The following is a 17,449-nucleotide window of genomic DNA, read 5'->3' as shown; positions in this document are numbered from 1 at the left end:
TAAATGCCAAACAAAATATTTTGTTCAGTTCCAAGACTTGGTCTCTAATCTAGACAAAAAAAAGGTTTTTCCTTTTATGTTGTGCACTAATAAAACATGAGTTATGATTTTAAGGCTTTTTGTTTCCTTCAGAGCAAAGGCATTAGCGCACAAGTCTCAAAATAGTGTGGCTTTAAATTAGCAATTGACTCGTTATGGTTGTCATTTTAGAGACGCAGAGAAACGGGGGAGACACTCCTTAATTTTTCCAAATACATTCCTCTTATTAAAACAAAAAACTTTAATCCCAGATTTTCTTTTTATCTTCTGATCAGTGTGGCTTCAGTATGAAAACAGAGAAAATATGAGCACTGCTCAATGAAGAAAAGAGCTTTGTGTCAGATGAAATCTTTATGCAGTGCTTCATCAGTTCTAATTTAGGGAAAACTGAAGCACTTTTCTGCTAGTCCCATAGAACTGAATTAGACTGAATAAAAAATACATATATTGTTGTTTTACTGAGATTCCAGAGGATTATCTCCATTAAAGAGAGGTTTTTCTTGTCTACATGCGTGCAAATATAATTTAGTGTCCTTAGAGAGGAGTGAATGCTGAAAGTCAGTAAATGCGTTTCCATTAAAATTGTGTGCAAAACTTTGTAAATACTCTAACGTAAAAAAACACAACAAAAAAAAACACACAATTTTGCAATTACATAAGAAACGCAATGAAAGTCACGCATGAATAAGTTTGTTGACGCGATAAGACTTTAAAAAACACGTCGCGCCATCATCCTCCTGTCACTTAATGATTTCTTCTTCGGTTTTTTCCGCCAGTACCAGCATCTTGTTATTGGTCACGTGACCTGTGTGATGTGGAGAAAAAAACGTTTTTCCATTGCAGTTTTGTGAAAAACGTTGATTTAAACAGTTTAAACAACCGCATAATCTCAAAAACTCTTCCTCAAAAACGTACCCCCTCCCCCCCCCTCAAAGTTGCCGTGTTTTCATTGAGCGAATTTATTTTCGGAATTCCAATTTGCACAATTTTGTGGTCAGTGGAGGCGCAGCGAGTGACTCGATGACATCTGCTGGGCTTCCTTAGATTAGAAAACTTAATTCTAAACCAATCTGAATAACAAACTGAACTTGACGAATCAGTTTGACAATTGGGATCAGACGGAAAATTCACCAGTTCCTCTGAAATGGAGGTGTTGAGTCTGAGCACCGCCATCGCTTGCTGTTTGCTCTAACCTGTTGCACCTCGCAGTCTGTTGGGTGCATGCCAGGGAAATAAGACTTCATCTTTCTTCCCTTTCGTCTGTCTGAGCAGCGGAATAATTCATTGCGACAAATTATGAAATCAAAGTGGCGTAGTGTGATAAAAGCATCCGAGGCATCGACCTCACTGATGAAGACTTCAGCTGTCAATAAAGCAAAAACTACACCAACAAGGTGAAATAATGCTACTGAAATGTAGAATTGAACGGGAGCCCCCTGAAGAAAGACTTATAAAATATGCAAAGTGCAGAGGAGAAGAAACAAATATGAATATTTAAGCTTTTCTTCATGATTCATCGTAGCTCTACGAAGCAGGAACCCTGTCTGGCTGCAAAGACAGAGAGAGGTAAGGAATGAAAAGTAGACTATTAATCCAAACATCTGGTGATTAACGGTCGTGGAGACTTGATAAATGCAATTAAGATGCGGCCGTTGTACATATCTTGGAAAATGGAGAGTGCTGCTAGTGAAGGAGAAGCTTTTAGCAGCGATATAGATTTGAGAGCGGAGAGGAAAGAAGTGGCTCGAAACGTCTTGTTTTTGTAAATCTGCGTTGGAGAGTTCATCTGTCATCACCGTGATGTACCAGCTCTGAAGTCCAAGCAGTAAAACAAGAACACTTGGTGATAAATGTAGGTTAATGAAAACCACAGTGGGCACCATGTTTAGTAAAATACTCGGAAAACAACAAGTGAGTTAGCTTCCTCCTATAATGACCTAAATATGCCTTTATGAAAAGTGTTTTTATTTTTTGTTCAATTCCAGCAAGAGGGGCTCAGATGTGGTTGGGGCGGTGGTGAATGGATTAGGCCTGAGACGCATTTTAAAGGAGATGTGAGACGGGATTAATGGCAGGATGTCTGAATTTTCTAAATTCTTCCCGTCTGGTCTCGCCAAAACGTTGAAAAGAACCTGCTAACGCCTCGTTGAGAGTTAATAACACAGATCGTTCAGTCTGGTCTGCTGGTTCCAGTCCGGTCACAGGTAATAATATCTCTTATATTTATTTATTTCTCATCTTCATATAAGCAATTAATGAATACCGGAGGCCAGGAAAAATATCTAAAAAATATACTGAACAAAGAGGAATCAGAATAATCTAAGTAGATTTACAAAAACCTAAAAAAAAAAAAAGAAAAAAAAAGAAAAAAAAAAAGCTGATCAGTGTATTTAAGGGGTGGAGAATAAATCAATAATAATATATATCACGATAAACACGTGATCTATATCAGTAGAAAACATGTCTGATAGAAGATTCAATATATAAAATATTCACTGAACTCTGATGCAGAACCGCACAGCATTCTGGGAGATGTAGGCAGAGGAAAGGCGTTAGCTGCTCAACCTCCTCCAATCAGCTTAAGGTTGGTAGAATCAAGTAACTCACTCATTCTTTGGTTTCCTAGCAACTCACTCACTCTCTCTTTGGTTACGTGGCAACAACCTGTTGAGTAACTTGCGCAGCAGCAGTTTCAGGTTTCACTACTGCGCTTTGTAACTACTAAAAAATAAAAAAAATAAAACGGTGTGGAGTGAAAATTGTGGATAAAACAGTGAAGGTCCTGCCACCATCTTGTCTGTACGTTAAATATTTTAAACTGATCAATAATTATTGGTTATCGACTGATGTCATGTGCTCATATCATGATGGGTTGTTCAAGTCGTGTCGTTTGTTTCTTGGTGCGATTTTAACAACTCAGTCTGACAGCAATCATTATTAATCAGAAATAAATTTCCTTTCCCACAGTTTTAAAAAATCCTTTAGGCACTCAGTTAATCAAACGGACCATAAATCATAAAGTAGCGCAGAGGATGAATCTGATGGAGAATGAAAGAGACACCGAATCCAAATACTGTTTGTCCTTTAAGAACACGCCCCAGTATGCTAATGCTTCATATGCTAATACTTAGCGAGGCGGGCGGCCGATGACCGGGAGCATCACTGTCGCACGCGCACACTCAGCGGCGACAAGTAAAATAAATCTTGCATAAATCTTTCCGGCCACGGGAATCTCAAATCTGCCTAACACCAGAGGTAGACGGCCGGCTTCATAAATATGGAGGGCAGAAGAAGAGTGTTGAGGAGCGGGCGAGAGCATGAATGTTTTATGGAGCCGAGGCCAGCGGGAGAGCGAGGATGGCCAGGGAAACCACAGCTGGTTCGCCTCCGTGTTATATAACAGACGCACAAACAGACGCAAAGCGGGGAGACGTATAGAAACTTACACAACACTGACACACACACGGCAGGGAGTGAGAGGAACGCCGAGCGACGGAGAAGTGATGAATGGTCACACGCACGCATGTTCTGCGCGACCATTGATGCTGTCCACCCACGAGTGTTTTCATCCATCTTATTTTCATCGTACACGAGACGCCAGCCCGTCTCAAACAATGCCGGGTGTAATACACACATAAACACACGCAGAGAGAGAAAAAGAAAATTTAAAAAAAGGCAAAGGGGATGGATAGAAAAGAGGAGAGAGACAGAGATGCGAGATGGGATAGCTGTAACTTTGCACGGAACAAATCAAACGGAAGCAAATCACACCTGAAATCTTAATAGAGTGATCAGAAAATGGTCAAATGATGATGTGGGAACATCTTCTCATGTATGATCTGATCAGAAACACCTGAGCTCCCAGAATGCCTCATTTTCTTTAATCAGTTCCCTGTCTTCCTAAAGTCTGTAAGAACACGAGTACGAATACCCGAAAGGCTGCAAAGCTATCACTCCTAAAACACAACATGTGGTTCAGAGGAGGCATTAATAATTCACTGCGTCTGCTTTTAAGGGATTTCCAAACAACTTATCGTCACGTGGGTGTGAAACAAACTAAGATTTGGGGCAAGTGTAAGAATCGCGTCGCTCCGTTGTTCTCAGGGTGGAATTACTCCACGGATTTGCAGCTGCGCCGTTTTGAATGTACAAAAAATATGACGCAGATATGATGCTAAGAGAGAAGACACGCATATCTGTGAACGGTAAGAAAAGGGAAGTGAAATAGAAGTTGCTGGAATCCAAATGCATCCTGTTTCAGTTTAAGCTAGGGGTTCCCAAACTTTTCCAAACCATGGCTCCCGAAACAGGAGTAGCTTCATTAGGACTCCAAAGTACGGGAAAAATCATTAACTTTTGTTGCCTCTTCAATAATCATATTTGCTGAGCATAAATGTTGCCTCATACCCTCTGATATTATCTGGCTACGCTAAGCTAGCTTGAGGAGCAAAGCAGCTTGGTGAATTTGCCTGGCAGCCAATCAGAAAGATGAAATGGAAAAATAACCTTTTGATAAGTTTTTCTGTCCCATAATTCACAATATTGATTGAAAAACAGATTAGATTTTATGATTAAAAACAACGTGATGAACGTTTTTTATTACATTTTGTCCACCCCTCCACTTTGAAAAACTCTGTTGTTTAAATTTTCAACCATATGCTAAAGAAATGCTACCTTATTGCATTTTAGGAAATACAAAGTTTATTTTCGTGTTTTATAAAGAAATTGAATTATTCGTTTACTGGCGATTTTTACATATTTTCACAATTTTATTGAAGAATAATCGATTATTCTGACATTTGGCCTGCTAGTAATGATTAACAAAACAATTGTTAGACAAAGTCCTAGTTCAAATCCAGCCTGATTGAGCTTCAGCTGAGTTGAAAAGAATGGGTGAATAAGTCTGTCTCTACATCAAGCAGAGCAACGTTGGCACAGCTGTTCCCCAAAACGATTACAGCTGTTACCTTAGTGAAAGTACGGGCTCAAGAACACAGGAATACGAATGCGGCCACCTTTTAAAGGTTTCCATTCGTGAGACGTTTTGAAAAGAAGCATTGTTTTCCTTCCGCTTCGCCTTTATGCACCACTTTGTGTTGGCCTGTCACGTAAAATCCAGATTGGACACACTGAAGTTTGTGGCTGCGACGTGACAAGATGTGCCCGTAGCTGGGCTCGGAAATGTCGCGCTGTGAATTAATCGGCTTCCGCTCCTTCAAAACTTTTAAAAGTACTTTCCGTTTGCACACGTCCTGTTCAGAGAGCTTTTATCAAATGGAAAACAATTGATTAGAGACAATAAAGAGGAGCGTGAGCAAGCAAGCAGAAGAGCAGCGACGCTCCTAATCGAGTTGCATCAAGTGTTGCTCGTACACACAAATGAAACGGAATGACATTTTAATACCGCACTTCCACATTCAAATAAGCGTTCACTCTGCAATGCTGATGCAAGATTGACGGATTCATCAAAATTTTATACGTGCAGCAGAGACGAGGCGGCGGAGTCCTCGATACGCCTAAAACATCAACGAACTGGCGCCTGCAAAACTCAGCAACAGGAGCAAGTTGCGCTACAACCTTTGGCAAACTTATGTTTCAGTAGCTCAGTAACTTACAAAGCCTTCATTAGAAATCGATTGTAATTTTTACCTGTCTTCCCTTGAAGGCCAGAGGAAACAAATCCCAGGCCAGACTGATTCTTCAATCAGTGACAACAACACTCTACGGCGGGGAAGTTCTTACCGCAGAAAGAAAAGTCAGAGCGAGCTATCTTCAGTATCAGTGAGATTTTTGATAATGAAGTCAGAGGAAGAAGCTGCTTAAAAACACAACACGCTACTTCTTTAGACAAGTTTAGGGTTCACTGAGTCGAGAGAGGCAAGAGAAAGCAAAACGCAGAGCCTCACAAAAACTGGAAATTTAGCCACAAAGCTTGTGCTTTTCTTGAAGTTATCGAGCTCCTGATCTCTGGCTTCAGGACAAACTACATCCACAAGACATACAGCGCAGTGAAACAGGGTTTTTGCTTTCTTTTTGTCACCAATTCGTCAAACAGATTTTAATATTGGATAGAGATAACTAGAGTACAAACAGAAAACTGAACTCTACTCTGTAGAAAAGCTTCAAATTTGCCCAGTTTGAGGTTTTATGCGTATGAGTGTCGTTTCTAAGGTTACGCTACAGAATTTAAGACCAGATATTTGGATAGGCCACTTCAAAAACCTCACTTGTTTTCTGGGGAGTTTTGAATCATTCGTGTTGCATAACCAAAGTTTGAATCGAAACGTCTGCACTGACGGCTGGACTTTCCCCTGCAGGACGTTCCGGTGGAGAGCGGAAGTCGTGACTACGTCGAATACGGCAAGTCGTCCAGGTGTGGAGGAAGCAAAGGAACTTCACATCCGTAACATTACCCCCACTATGTCTGTTTCTGAGAACACATGTAACATGAGCCCAGAACCAGAACCAACCGTGGAGAAGACGCATTCAGCTTCCAACATCCACAAATTTGGGAGAAACGTCCAGAAAACGGGAAAAACTGCCAAAACACCGAGTTTCTTTAAAGAAAAGCTGAAAGCATGAAAACATTTAGTTTCCCTTTGGGATCAATCAAGTGATGTTGAATTTGATTAGTAGTTAGTGGAACATTGATCAACATGTTTGATGATTTCAACGATGGCACCTGACCAAATGTAACGGTTTATTGCTTGTTTCATAACTTGCTACTTGCTGTATTATGTTATTGTGACCTAAAGCACTTTCAACTTTTTATTTATTTAACCAAAAGTCAATTCTAGGTGACTTTACAATAAATTGTATATAATCCTGTTTTCGGTTGGTTGTGGTTATGTGCGTCTGTTTGAGTCTGAAATAAAAGTTTCTATCTGTTGTTACGTAAAATAAGTTAAAGTTTGCGGTCTGAGGCGTTGTGTTCGTTCTTTTTCAGACTCCAAGCAGAAGACGTTATACATTGTTCTTTTGTGGCGTTTCTTTTTTTGGCTTGGCCAGAATTAGCCATCAGTGACGCACTATAGTCTTACTTATTATATCCCCACACCTCGCTGCAAATTTCAGCACACTCCACTTTTCATAAAAGTAGCTTACTGTAGCAAAGATGCACGTGATGAATTGAGGGATTCGCTCTCTCATTTGTAGCCTCCCCAAAGTGTTAAGGGTTGTCACATTGCCTTTTTCTTTTTTTTAACCTCCCTTATGTCCATTTAGTGAACAACCAGCGGTAATTAGAATAATGGCAGGCAAATAGAGCATGAGTCACATCAGGAGCGATAAAAAAAAAAAAAAAAGAGTAAGTGAAAGAACTAACAGGTTAAAATTGGACTAGAGGAAAAAAAAAAAAAAAAAAGCTACCCGAGACCAAAAATGATGGCCTGGGTCCTTTAAGAGGGTGAATATGCATGCACACACACGAACACGCCCACACACACACACACACAGGATGAACGCTCACAGAAATCAGAGGTGAATAACAAAATCTCAATGTCCTACCTATTAAAAACACCAATAATTTCCGACGCTGAAAACTTGTTTCACAGCGAGACACAACCCATCAGTTCCATCAAGTGTTTAGTTAAGACAGAGCAGGGTGATTTAAAAACAAGCCTGCAAGGTGATTTTGACAGCGCGCACGCACACGCACCCTCACACACGCACACACCCGTCGGTGCAATAAAACCACATGGAAACGGGTGAAAACAACACGCGCACGTCCACAGGCTTCATATCTGCATGCAAACACAAACGCGCAAGCATGTTCAAGGTGGCCGTCACACACCCATATCAGCGCAGTAAACACTCCGCCATCCGCCCCTGCTTCAAAGCCTCTCCCACCCACTCAAAACACAGCACACACACGCACACACACCCAAAACACACACTCCTACTCCATCCGTCTACACGCCCATCCTCGCCTCTCCTCCTATTTTTTTTTTTTGGGACGTCCGTCCGTCTGTTCTTACCTTGCAGCAGGCTCTGGAGGTTGAGCTGCGCCTGCTGGTGCAGCTCCTCGACACACTCCGGCCTGCTCCACGAGCCGAACACGTTCACGCTCTGTTGCCATGGAGACCTGAAATGGGCCGCGCTGCCGCCGCCACCACCGCCGCCACCACTGCTGTGGTTACCGTCGCCGTGGCTGCTGACGCTGTTGCTGCCACCGCGCCTCCCGCTCTCTGGCTCGAGACCGCTGGCGGCTGGAGGAGGAAGGGAGCGCGAGGGAGGACAGGAGGGAACGGTGAGAGGAGGTGATAGATGGATGGAGAGACGAGGAAGGGAAAGACAGAGATGAAGAGAGTAGGAACATTGTAGGGAAAAGTGGGAAGGAAACGAGCAAAGAGGAGAAGAGTTGATGATGAGGAGCGGGAGGGAGAATAAAAGGAGGAGAGAGAGAGAGAGAAAAAAACCCACACATATTAATAAAAATGCATGATTTGCATATCTAATACCCAGAGACGTAGATTACATAACATTATCTGTTGACAGGGAAAACAAGGACCTAGGAAAGAGGAAAAGAAGGAAGGTAGCAAAGAAGGAAGGAAGGAAAGGATTCATAATTAAAAAAAACAAAAACAAAAAACTTCATTAAGGCGAAGAGGAGGAGAGAGAAGTACAGAACGGATTTGGAGGGGAATCAGAGAGGTTCGCTTAATTAGCCGGGGGAAGGAGTTAGAGGAAGATGGAGGGAGGGGATGAGGAGAAAGATACATCAGGATACATCAGGCCAGAGCGGGATGAGAGGATCCAAAAAAAATAAAAACAGGCAAAAATGAAGAACTGGGAGAGAAAGAAGATCAAGAGTGGGAGGAGAAGAAGAAATCTGATCCTGGAAGGGAGGAGGACTGAGATGGTGGGGCTTATTAGAACAAGAGTGTAAAGAAACCCAGAAAGAATCAGCCCAAAACATGATGGGAATGTATGGTTCTGATCCGTTTCTCATTAATGAACTGATCAGAGACGTTGAGTCACTGACAGTCTCACTGCCTGACATGTCACTGGCTGCATTTCCATCAAAATCCGCAAACTGAAATGACTAAAATAAATTTGCTAATTGGCAAAAGAAAAATAAAATAAAAAGTTTTTTAATAAAAAGTTGTTGCGCTAGAATGAGGAGATTTTGCCACTGTATGGAAACAGATGCAACGGCAATCACACGCGTCACGTGATCGACAGCCGGATGTTACTACTGGCGGAAACGATGAAGAGGACAGGAAGTGGTAGGAGGAGGTTTTTTTGTGGGTGTTTGTCTGACACTCGATAGGTGGCTACACCAGAACATCACGTAGTTCATAAAACAGTCAGTCATTTGAACGTGTTGAACTCACAGATTTTTAATCACAGAAAGCACGCTCGCTCTTGATTTCCAAACATCACAACTGCAACTTTTTCTTGTTATTGACATTAGCAAAAATATCAGACAAAGACATTTGTAATGTAACACAGCTAACGTGAGCAGCAAGGTAACTTTAACAGAGAGAGATGAGACAGTCTTCTTTAAGGATGACGTAACGTTATTACAAACCTCTAGATATCTGGCCTCTCCATAAACGCAACAAACTACCTTAAAGTAACACAAACTGGATGATTTCAAACCCAAAACCCTGATATTTATTTGAGCGCCAGGTGAAAAGTTAAGTGTTTAAGTGAAAGCCAGGTGCTGTGCAAAATAACACTCTTTGGTGTGAATGCCGTTACCGAGTGAAGATCACTCAGGGGTAGCTGTTTTGAGCATAATGAAATGTGAATAAAATAAAGTCACAGAGAGTGAAAAGAGTTGCAAGAAACGTTTTGAAAGCAAACTCCGACTGCAAGATGGTGAGAGAGAGTGAAGCTTCAAGTAGACAACAAGAAGGCTGAATGTATTATAACACTTTTTTTTTCTCTACACAGTCACCTCTGACAGAAGAGGTCTTCTTCTAACATCTGATGATCTCAAGGGTCTGGTATCTTTGCTTTACGTTCAATATAATACATATCTGCAGTTCAATACATGACTGATCCACAGATGGGATGAGTTTTAACTCACCACTTGACCTCAGTTCACTCTGATTCGATCTGAACTGACAGAATAAAATTATTTGGCCTTCAACAATTATTCCATTACCTGACCTGCAACAGATCAGCCGGTCGGTAATTAAACCTTAAGAATGAAAATTATAGTTCCTGGCTTATGAAGAACAAATACAAAGTTAATCACACATGGAAGTATAGAGCTGGCGAAATTCAAAAGGTGCAATCATAAGACACAAACTGAAAAATAGACACTAAAATATTCCAGAAATATTGACAGACCACATTGCAGGCGATCAAAGCCAAGCAGAAAAAACAAGCCAGCGTTGCATTTAGGTAAGGTAATTTTATTTATATAGCACATTTTCAGCAGCAAGGCAATTCAAAAGGCTTTACATGAATTAACAGGAAACACAAACAAAGTAACAAACCAAAGAAAAGAAGAAAAATGTTGATCTAAAGTTTATAAACTACATATTCCTAATCTGGGTTGTTAGGTAAGTATAAATACTCCCACATACCAAGTAATAAGGCGTTTCATTCCATAACAGCACCTATGTTAACAGAATAAGTTAATCTCGCTTAGCATGGCTGCTTCTTGTCATGTCCACGGTTTGTTCTGAGTCTCGGTTCAAATCAAAGTTTGTTTGAATCCAGAATAGCTTCCTGCCACCTTGTATTCAGAACCTTACGCAACACAAACTGTGACAGCCGACGGCCCAAAGGGAACAACAACAGAGGTATAACTCTCACTGACAGTGGTTGCAGCTAACGCTATGCGTGTTTGAAATTAGATGGTGATGTCGTTGTTAAGCCTCCCAAAGATTTTTGTCTGTTTTCAGGAAAATTCTGTTAACCCAAACTTTCAAATTTAATATTGATTTTTTAGATAATGAAGTAAAATGTGGAACAGTATTTTCTCTCTACTCACTATGTCTTACTTACACGTTAGCTTGGGGCAAATCAATGTTTTCTGTGAAACCTGCCTACGACTCTCTGTGTTATGAAATGTTATCGTGGTAACTATGGATACCAGATGGAAATGCGATATTCACTGCAATGCTTGTCTGCCCCCCCAAAAAATATAATAATAATAATAATAATAATAATAATAATAATAATAATAATTCCTTGCTACATTTTAGAGTCAGTCCACTTTTCTAACTCCTGGAAACAGCTAGCTGTACTGCAGTAGACATAAGCATAAACTGCATGTGGAGACTTTGCTCACAGTGCTATTTATGTTTCTCCTAGTCTTTTTGTCATCGTTTCATTTTAAGGAGATATAAACTGTTCTTTGTCGCTTTATTTAAATGTAAAACTGTGGTGGTAAAAATAAAGTCGTGAGATTTTTTGTAAGGAAGAGATGACTCAATCCTTGCGAATCTAAAACTCAGACAGGACTTTGCATGCCTGGTTAGCCAAAAGAAATGCACCCAGTTTGCTAATTCTTTTGGGATCGACTGAGAAAAAAAAAAAAAAAAAAAAAAAAAGACCAGAACAAGTTTTTGAACAGGATATGAGTCACTGCATCTTTGAAAACACTTGCTGTGTTTAACCTTTTAATTAAAAGCAGATTTGACAGCATCAAAAGTCTGCTTTTGGTTTAAGGCACTAGAGAGATACTAAAAAATCAAAGAGAACGGAAAAAACTTAGATTGTACGAGAGAAATATTTTGTGTTTGACTTACTTAATGTTTTTCTACCGTGAGAAGAATTTAATTCATTTATTTAATTTTGTCTTAATTAAGAAATAAAAGTAAAACCTTTGCAAGTGGGACAGTTTTGTACTGCAGCCACACAAAATCAGACCCCAAAAATGCTTTAAACACTCTTGATCCACAGGGTGTGAAATTTATAACAACCTACAAAGAAACTAAATGAAGAAGTCGAAATGAAAAACATTTTGACATTTATTCACCAAAATCTGTTGGATGGTTATAAATATGAGACAAAAAAAAATTCCTGCAGTTAGATCCCATTTTTAACACGAATCACTTTAGACGCAGATATGTGCTTCTACTTTGCGTTCTTGAGGAAAAGCAGACAGGGAGCCTGAAAAGGAACGCCGCCTCGTTCAGCGTGAAAACATTCGGTAGCTGTCTCGTCCGCTCCAAAAGCAGACATCTTCTCTCACAAAACCAGTCACAGTGTGTAGAATCACAATTTCACCCTCTCAGCTTCCGGCTTCATTTTCCTAATCGGCTTTCACACAATCAGCTTCCGCCAGACGGAGCTGCTTCTGCTTGCTGCTGCTGCTTGCTGCTGCTTGCTTCTGCTGGTCGCTGCTTGGTGCTGCTGCTGCTTGCTGCTGCTGCTTGCTGCTGCTGGTCGCTGCTTGGTGCTGCTGCTGCTTGCTGCTGCTGCTGCTTGCTGCTGCTGGTCGCTGCTTGGTGCTGCTGCTGCTTGCTACTGCTGCTGCTTGCTGCTGCTGCTTGCTGCTGCTGGTCGCTGCTTGGTGCTGCTGCTGCTTGCTGCTTCTGCTTGCTGCTGCTTGGTGCTGCTGCTGCTTGCTGCTGCTGGTTGCTGCTGGTTGCTGCTGGTTGCTGCTGCAGCTTGCTGCTGCTTGGGGGTCAAACACGTAGCGTCAGTTTGCACTGAGCATTTTCACTTTTACGCAGATCAGCTACACTCTCTTTTGCGGTGATTCCTCCTGAGATCAATCTGTGTTCGCAAATTGTTTTGCTGGTCTTGTCAGAAGGTAAGTGTCCAATTTGGGAATCCGTGTTTATCATAATGCACTGTTTAAGGATATACACTGTAAGAAAAATTTCCATGAAAAAAAAAAAAACAACAAAAAACTGAAAATTACCGAGACAGTTTTTGTTCAAACATTTCCGTCAACTGGTTTTTATAGTAATTTATTCATTTTCCTTTCAATAAAAAAAAATGGACATTTTCCATATTTTTACAATAGATGTCCTGTTCCATTCACAAACTGTTGAAAAAGTGAATCGTTATGTATTTTTACAGAAACTTTGACATATAGTAGAAAATACAGGAATTATGCGTTAAAGGTCTTAACAGAAAGTTCCTTCAGTACTTTTAGAAAAACTTGTTTTTCTAAAAGTACTGAAGGATTAATTTACTGATTAATTTAGAGAATAAATTAAATTAAAATGATTTTTTTAATGCTCTTTTTAATCATGCAAATTTCATGCATTTTGTGAACTGTGACTGGTATGATTCAGCAAAGCTACGAATTCGGTTTCAAAAGGAATTTAATTTGGAATAAAACCTGTTTCTATTGTGTTACCCTGAACCCCCAATCTTCCCTGGGACGTCTGCTGCCTGGGATTTTATCGCTCTCTATGTAAACCATGTCCACTGATGCTAAAAGCGTTACCAGACTTGAAACTCCTCAGTTGCCCAGCGCATGAAAGTAATTAGTGAGTGTGTGAGGCATAAAGGGAAATAAGTGATGCCTTCAAGGTGCCTACAAGATAACTTAAGTTGAGTCGCTACGAACTGTGAAGATGAAAATGTGACAAGCTTAAAATGAGCTTTGATGGTACCAGCGTTCATGATCAGCTTATTTGTGGCACATTAACTCATTTCACTTTGGTCTGAATTTCAATATTGTTCTGCAGCCAACACTTTATATTCTTTCGCAGCATTAAACTTTCATACAAAATTAAATCTAAGAGGAAACGTGTAAAATTAACAAAACTTGGAACTACAGTACAGACCAAAAGTTTGGACACACTTTCTAATTGAATTCAATGAGAAGGTGTGTCCAAACTTTTGGTCTGTACTGTATGTGTCCAAAAATACAAATTAAAATCTGTTGGGTATCGATTCCTAAAGTAAAAAAAAAAAAAAATGTTATACTGTGTCTCAATATCCACATTGGTTTATGTAATGCATTATATTGATCCCTTCTTATTTCATAAGCTCTTGTGAAAAGAAAGCCACATCCTATCTGTCTTGAGTGTGGATATTTTGTGATGTACTCTGTTCACAAACGAAGCGGTTCTGCTTAGAGCTACTTTCCACCTTCACTGATGTTTAATCAAGCAATGAGTGTTTTGAACTTGTGGGATTTTAAAAAGTTAAATGTGCGACCTAGCGGTGAGCGTGTTGATGCGTGAGATGGATGAGATAACGTGCTGGAGTCAAACAAGCCTCGGGAGCTTCTAAAAATGTGGCTCAGATTACTGTAGATACTAGATCCGAAGGGAGAAAACGTGTTAACTACCTGATCTCCTCCGAGATGAAAATTAATCTGCAATTTTGATTGCAGATTTGTGGAGCTAAAATATGAAAATATCCTTGGTATAGAACCACAGATGTGCACAATTTGTCAGCTCATATAAAAATGTAAAATACTGCAGCGCTGATGTGCCCTTTGGACATTAGCGCTGGATGTATTTATAAGCTGCTTTTGAGGGGTGTTCCTCGCAGGAAATCCCAGGAAATGGGGCAATGTTAGCTAAGCTATCCCTTACAAAACAAACAGGGCACACAGCAGTTCACAGTGATATACATTAGCTTGAGAAATAAATATTACATGTTCTGTTTTATTGTTGAAGTAAATTCTAACGAGGGGAAAAAACAGATTTTTTAGCTAGCTAGGTTAGCAAATTTTTGCAACTTTAGCCATTTTAGCAGTGATGCTCGTGCATCAAGATAGCTTTACTAAAAGTTGATATTAAAGCTGTTTAATAAAATTAAGATCATATTCCCAATAGAAAAAGGTAAAAAAAGAAATTCAAAGTCCTAGCTCGCTACATTAGCAAGAAACATTTAGGCTACTGAATTAACTAGCAAAATGTTTTGAAAATCCTTTTGTTTGTAAAATTATGTAATTTTTTTTGAAAGAACTAAATGTGCTGCCATTATTGAAATACAAAAATATAAACCTTTATCTCTCTCAACATTTAGGTTTAGAAAAACACCACCATCATTAAAAAGGAACAAATTTATCGATACTGAAAGTTGATTCAGGTCTCGGTTGGATGTAACTTTTTTTTTTGGTTATACAAGAGCAGTGTTATCAAAAAATAAAAGTCATATAGAGGAATAGGATAAAGGACAGGAAATGGCCTCTGGGCATCACTGGGCAGATATAAAAAATCTACTCAGTGCTTTTCAGAAAATAGAAGAAAATGTTCTGCTAGCATAATGCTGTGCAATATGGTTCAGTGCTCAGAAAACAGGAGAAACCTTGGAGCTCAGGGAGTCATAACTCCAACCTGGCATGTCTTTTTTTATACACATAGTGAAAATGAATTTTGTACCGATCTAAAATTTTTAACTTAAAAGAAAGGAAATATATGGCTTTCATCTAAAATTGTTCAATGCAGATTTAAAAATATAAAAAGGGCAATAATAAGAACTATTCTTGAAAAGTTTTTTTTTTGTTCCAATTTTTGTTTTACAAACAGCTCCTCAACTCTACCATATCATCTGAACTCTGAACCCATTGTTGAAAACAGTTATGGGCCGACTCCACATTTTTACATTATGATAACTTCAACTAAAAATACCTTATTTTCATGCTCCAGAAATAACCTTAGAATTATTTGAGTTTTGTGACTTGGTCAAAATCTGCTGGACTTGGTCAGCAACAACCTGTCAGTCTTTCAATAATCCAGTCATTCCTTAGGTTCAACAGCAAGTGTTTGATATGTATTTTCATCCTACCGTTATTTGGAGGTGATAGTTGCATTTGCTTGAAGCTAGTTCCTGATTTCCTGATTCTTTGTTAGCTCTTGGTTCACACTCTACCTGTCTGACACCAATAACCAATATGACATCAACTGCCTTTCCGTTTTCATTTCCATCCTCACTTTGAACTTTACAAAGTTGCCTCCACTACTAGACACCAAGTGATTCCCAACATTCGTAAAACATTGACCAATGAGTGGACATTAACATCGACAACGTAGCGAGTTCATTATAAGCCTGGCGGGCCACCAGGCTTTACTGGTGCCCCGCCAGGCTTAGCATTGCTTATTTATTTAAGTTTTTTTTTTAATGTTTGCATTTTTAAGACTTTATAGTTGGTGTTCAGATATTAATCTACCAATCTTCCATTGACACATAATTATAATGTGATATTTTCACATTTCCTGTCAACTTTAAAACATTTTTAACTCAAAAACATAGCTTAGCAAGTTTTCTGGGGGAAAGCTTCCATACTAGAGTTTTGACCGCTCAGTAGTATTTACCTGGTCATGAGACATGCTTGCTAACCGTAGTTGTAAAACAGCGTTACCTTGGTAACAGTGTCGGGTAGCACTCCTGTAGTTTCGGATGTTTCCATGAACAAAAATGTTCCAAAGCAGCTGGATTTTTTCAATGTTTATAAGTGTAAAACAGCCTTCATTCAGCGAGATAGCTAGCAATTTTCAGCAACAGGAGGGGGAGGGGCTTTACTTTGAGCCTTAAAAATGAATCCTATGAGGAAAATGCATTACTTTGAAATGGCAACCTTCATATATCTTTATCACTGTAAACAAGTCCATGGCCTTGTGTCATCATAGCTATATTTGCATAAAGAAAAACAAGCATAAACCACATTAAAATAAGGTAGTGCACTTCCTTGTCCCATCTTTCCAGTGACTAAACAGAAAAACGTAGACCTGAATCGCTCCAAATGTCCTGATTGCTGATTTATCACCGGACCACACACACCGACACACACAAGCATTTGCAAGGTCCTTAATGCTTGTGTGTGTGTGTGTTTATGTGTGTTTGTATTTCAAACCACAAAGTTGTTTTTTTTTTCCCTCTCGAAGCTTATGCTAATTTACTTCTGTAACCATTGGGGTGTCGGCGTGGAGGACGGAGATTTAGACAAGCTGTTAACACCACACACTCACACACACAGAGAGAGATTAATGGGGAAACACAAGCTATCCGTCATCTGCATCTCATCGACCTCTCACATATTATTATTATTTTTTTTTACAGATGCATAATAAAAAAAAGAAAAAAAGAAAATGAAATAAAGAGAGGTTTGTGTATCATTCACGCATTCATCAGGAAATATGCTGTGGTTGTTAGCCCAAAATCCTGACCTGTGTGCGTGTGTGTGTGTGTGTGTTTTTGTTAACGACAGGTTGTTTAGTCTCCGTTAGTCCCGTACTCTGCAGGCTCGTTTATGTTTGTCTTAAATAACGCCGTCTCTGCTCACCAAAAAAGGCCGGCTCAATCGATCTTTAAGACCGCGTAAGCATGCGTGGGTGTGTGTGTGTGTGTGTTGTGTTTACTCCCAGCTAATAACAGCTGTGCAGTAAACCTGATTTACAGACTACAGTGACACTCGAAGCGAACGTCCGCAGTACTCCTGGGTGTTGTTATCTCAAGAAACCAGGTTTGAAAAGCCGCCTCATTATGACCAAGCCACACCAAAGGTCAGAGTAGATAATAAGACTCTGTGAAA

The 17,449-nt window shown here is 39.8% G+C and overlaps 1 protein-coding gene across 3 annotated transcripts in view; it reads right to left on the bottom strand.

The window, feature by feature from the left end:
• Nucleotides 1–17,449, bottom strand: part of nhsl2 (NHS-like 2) — a 131,646-nt gene that overhangs the window by 30,600 nt on the left and 83,597 nt on the right. For all 3 annotated transcript variants that reach the window (XM_044097039.1, XM_044097040.1, XM_044097041.1), the window contains exon 2: nucleotides 8,016–8,246. In XM_044097039.1, the coding sequence (XP_043952974.1) occupies nucleotides 8,016–8,246 (231 nt within the window). The remainder of the gene's footprint in view (nucleotides 1–8,015; nucleotides 8,247–17,449) is intronic.

Source organism: Gambusia affinis, linkage group LG18 (assembly GCF_019740435.1).
Source record: "Gambusia affinis linkage group LG18, SWU_Gaff_1.0, whole genome shotgun sequence".
Taxonomy (NCBI): domain Eukaryota; kingdom Metazoa; phylum Chordata; class Actinopteri; order Cyprinodontiformes; family Poeciliidae; genus Gambusia; species Gambusia affinis.
The sequence above is the reverse complement of the archived record's forward strand: the minus strand, read 5'-3'. Positions and strand labels throughout refer to the sequence as shown.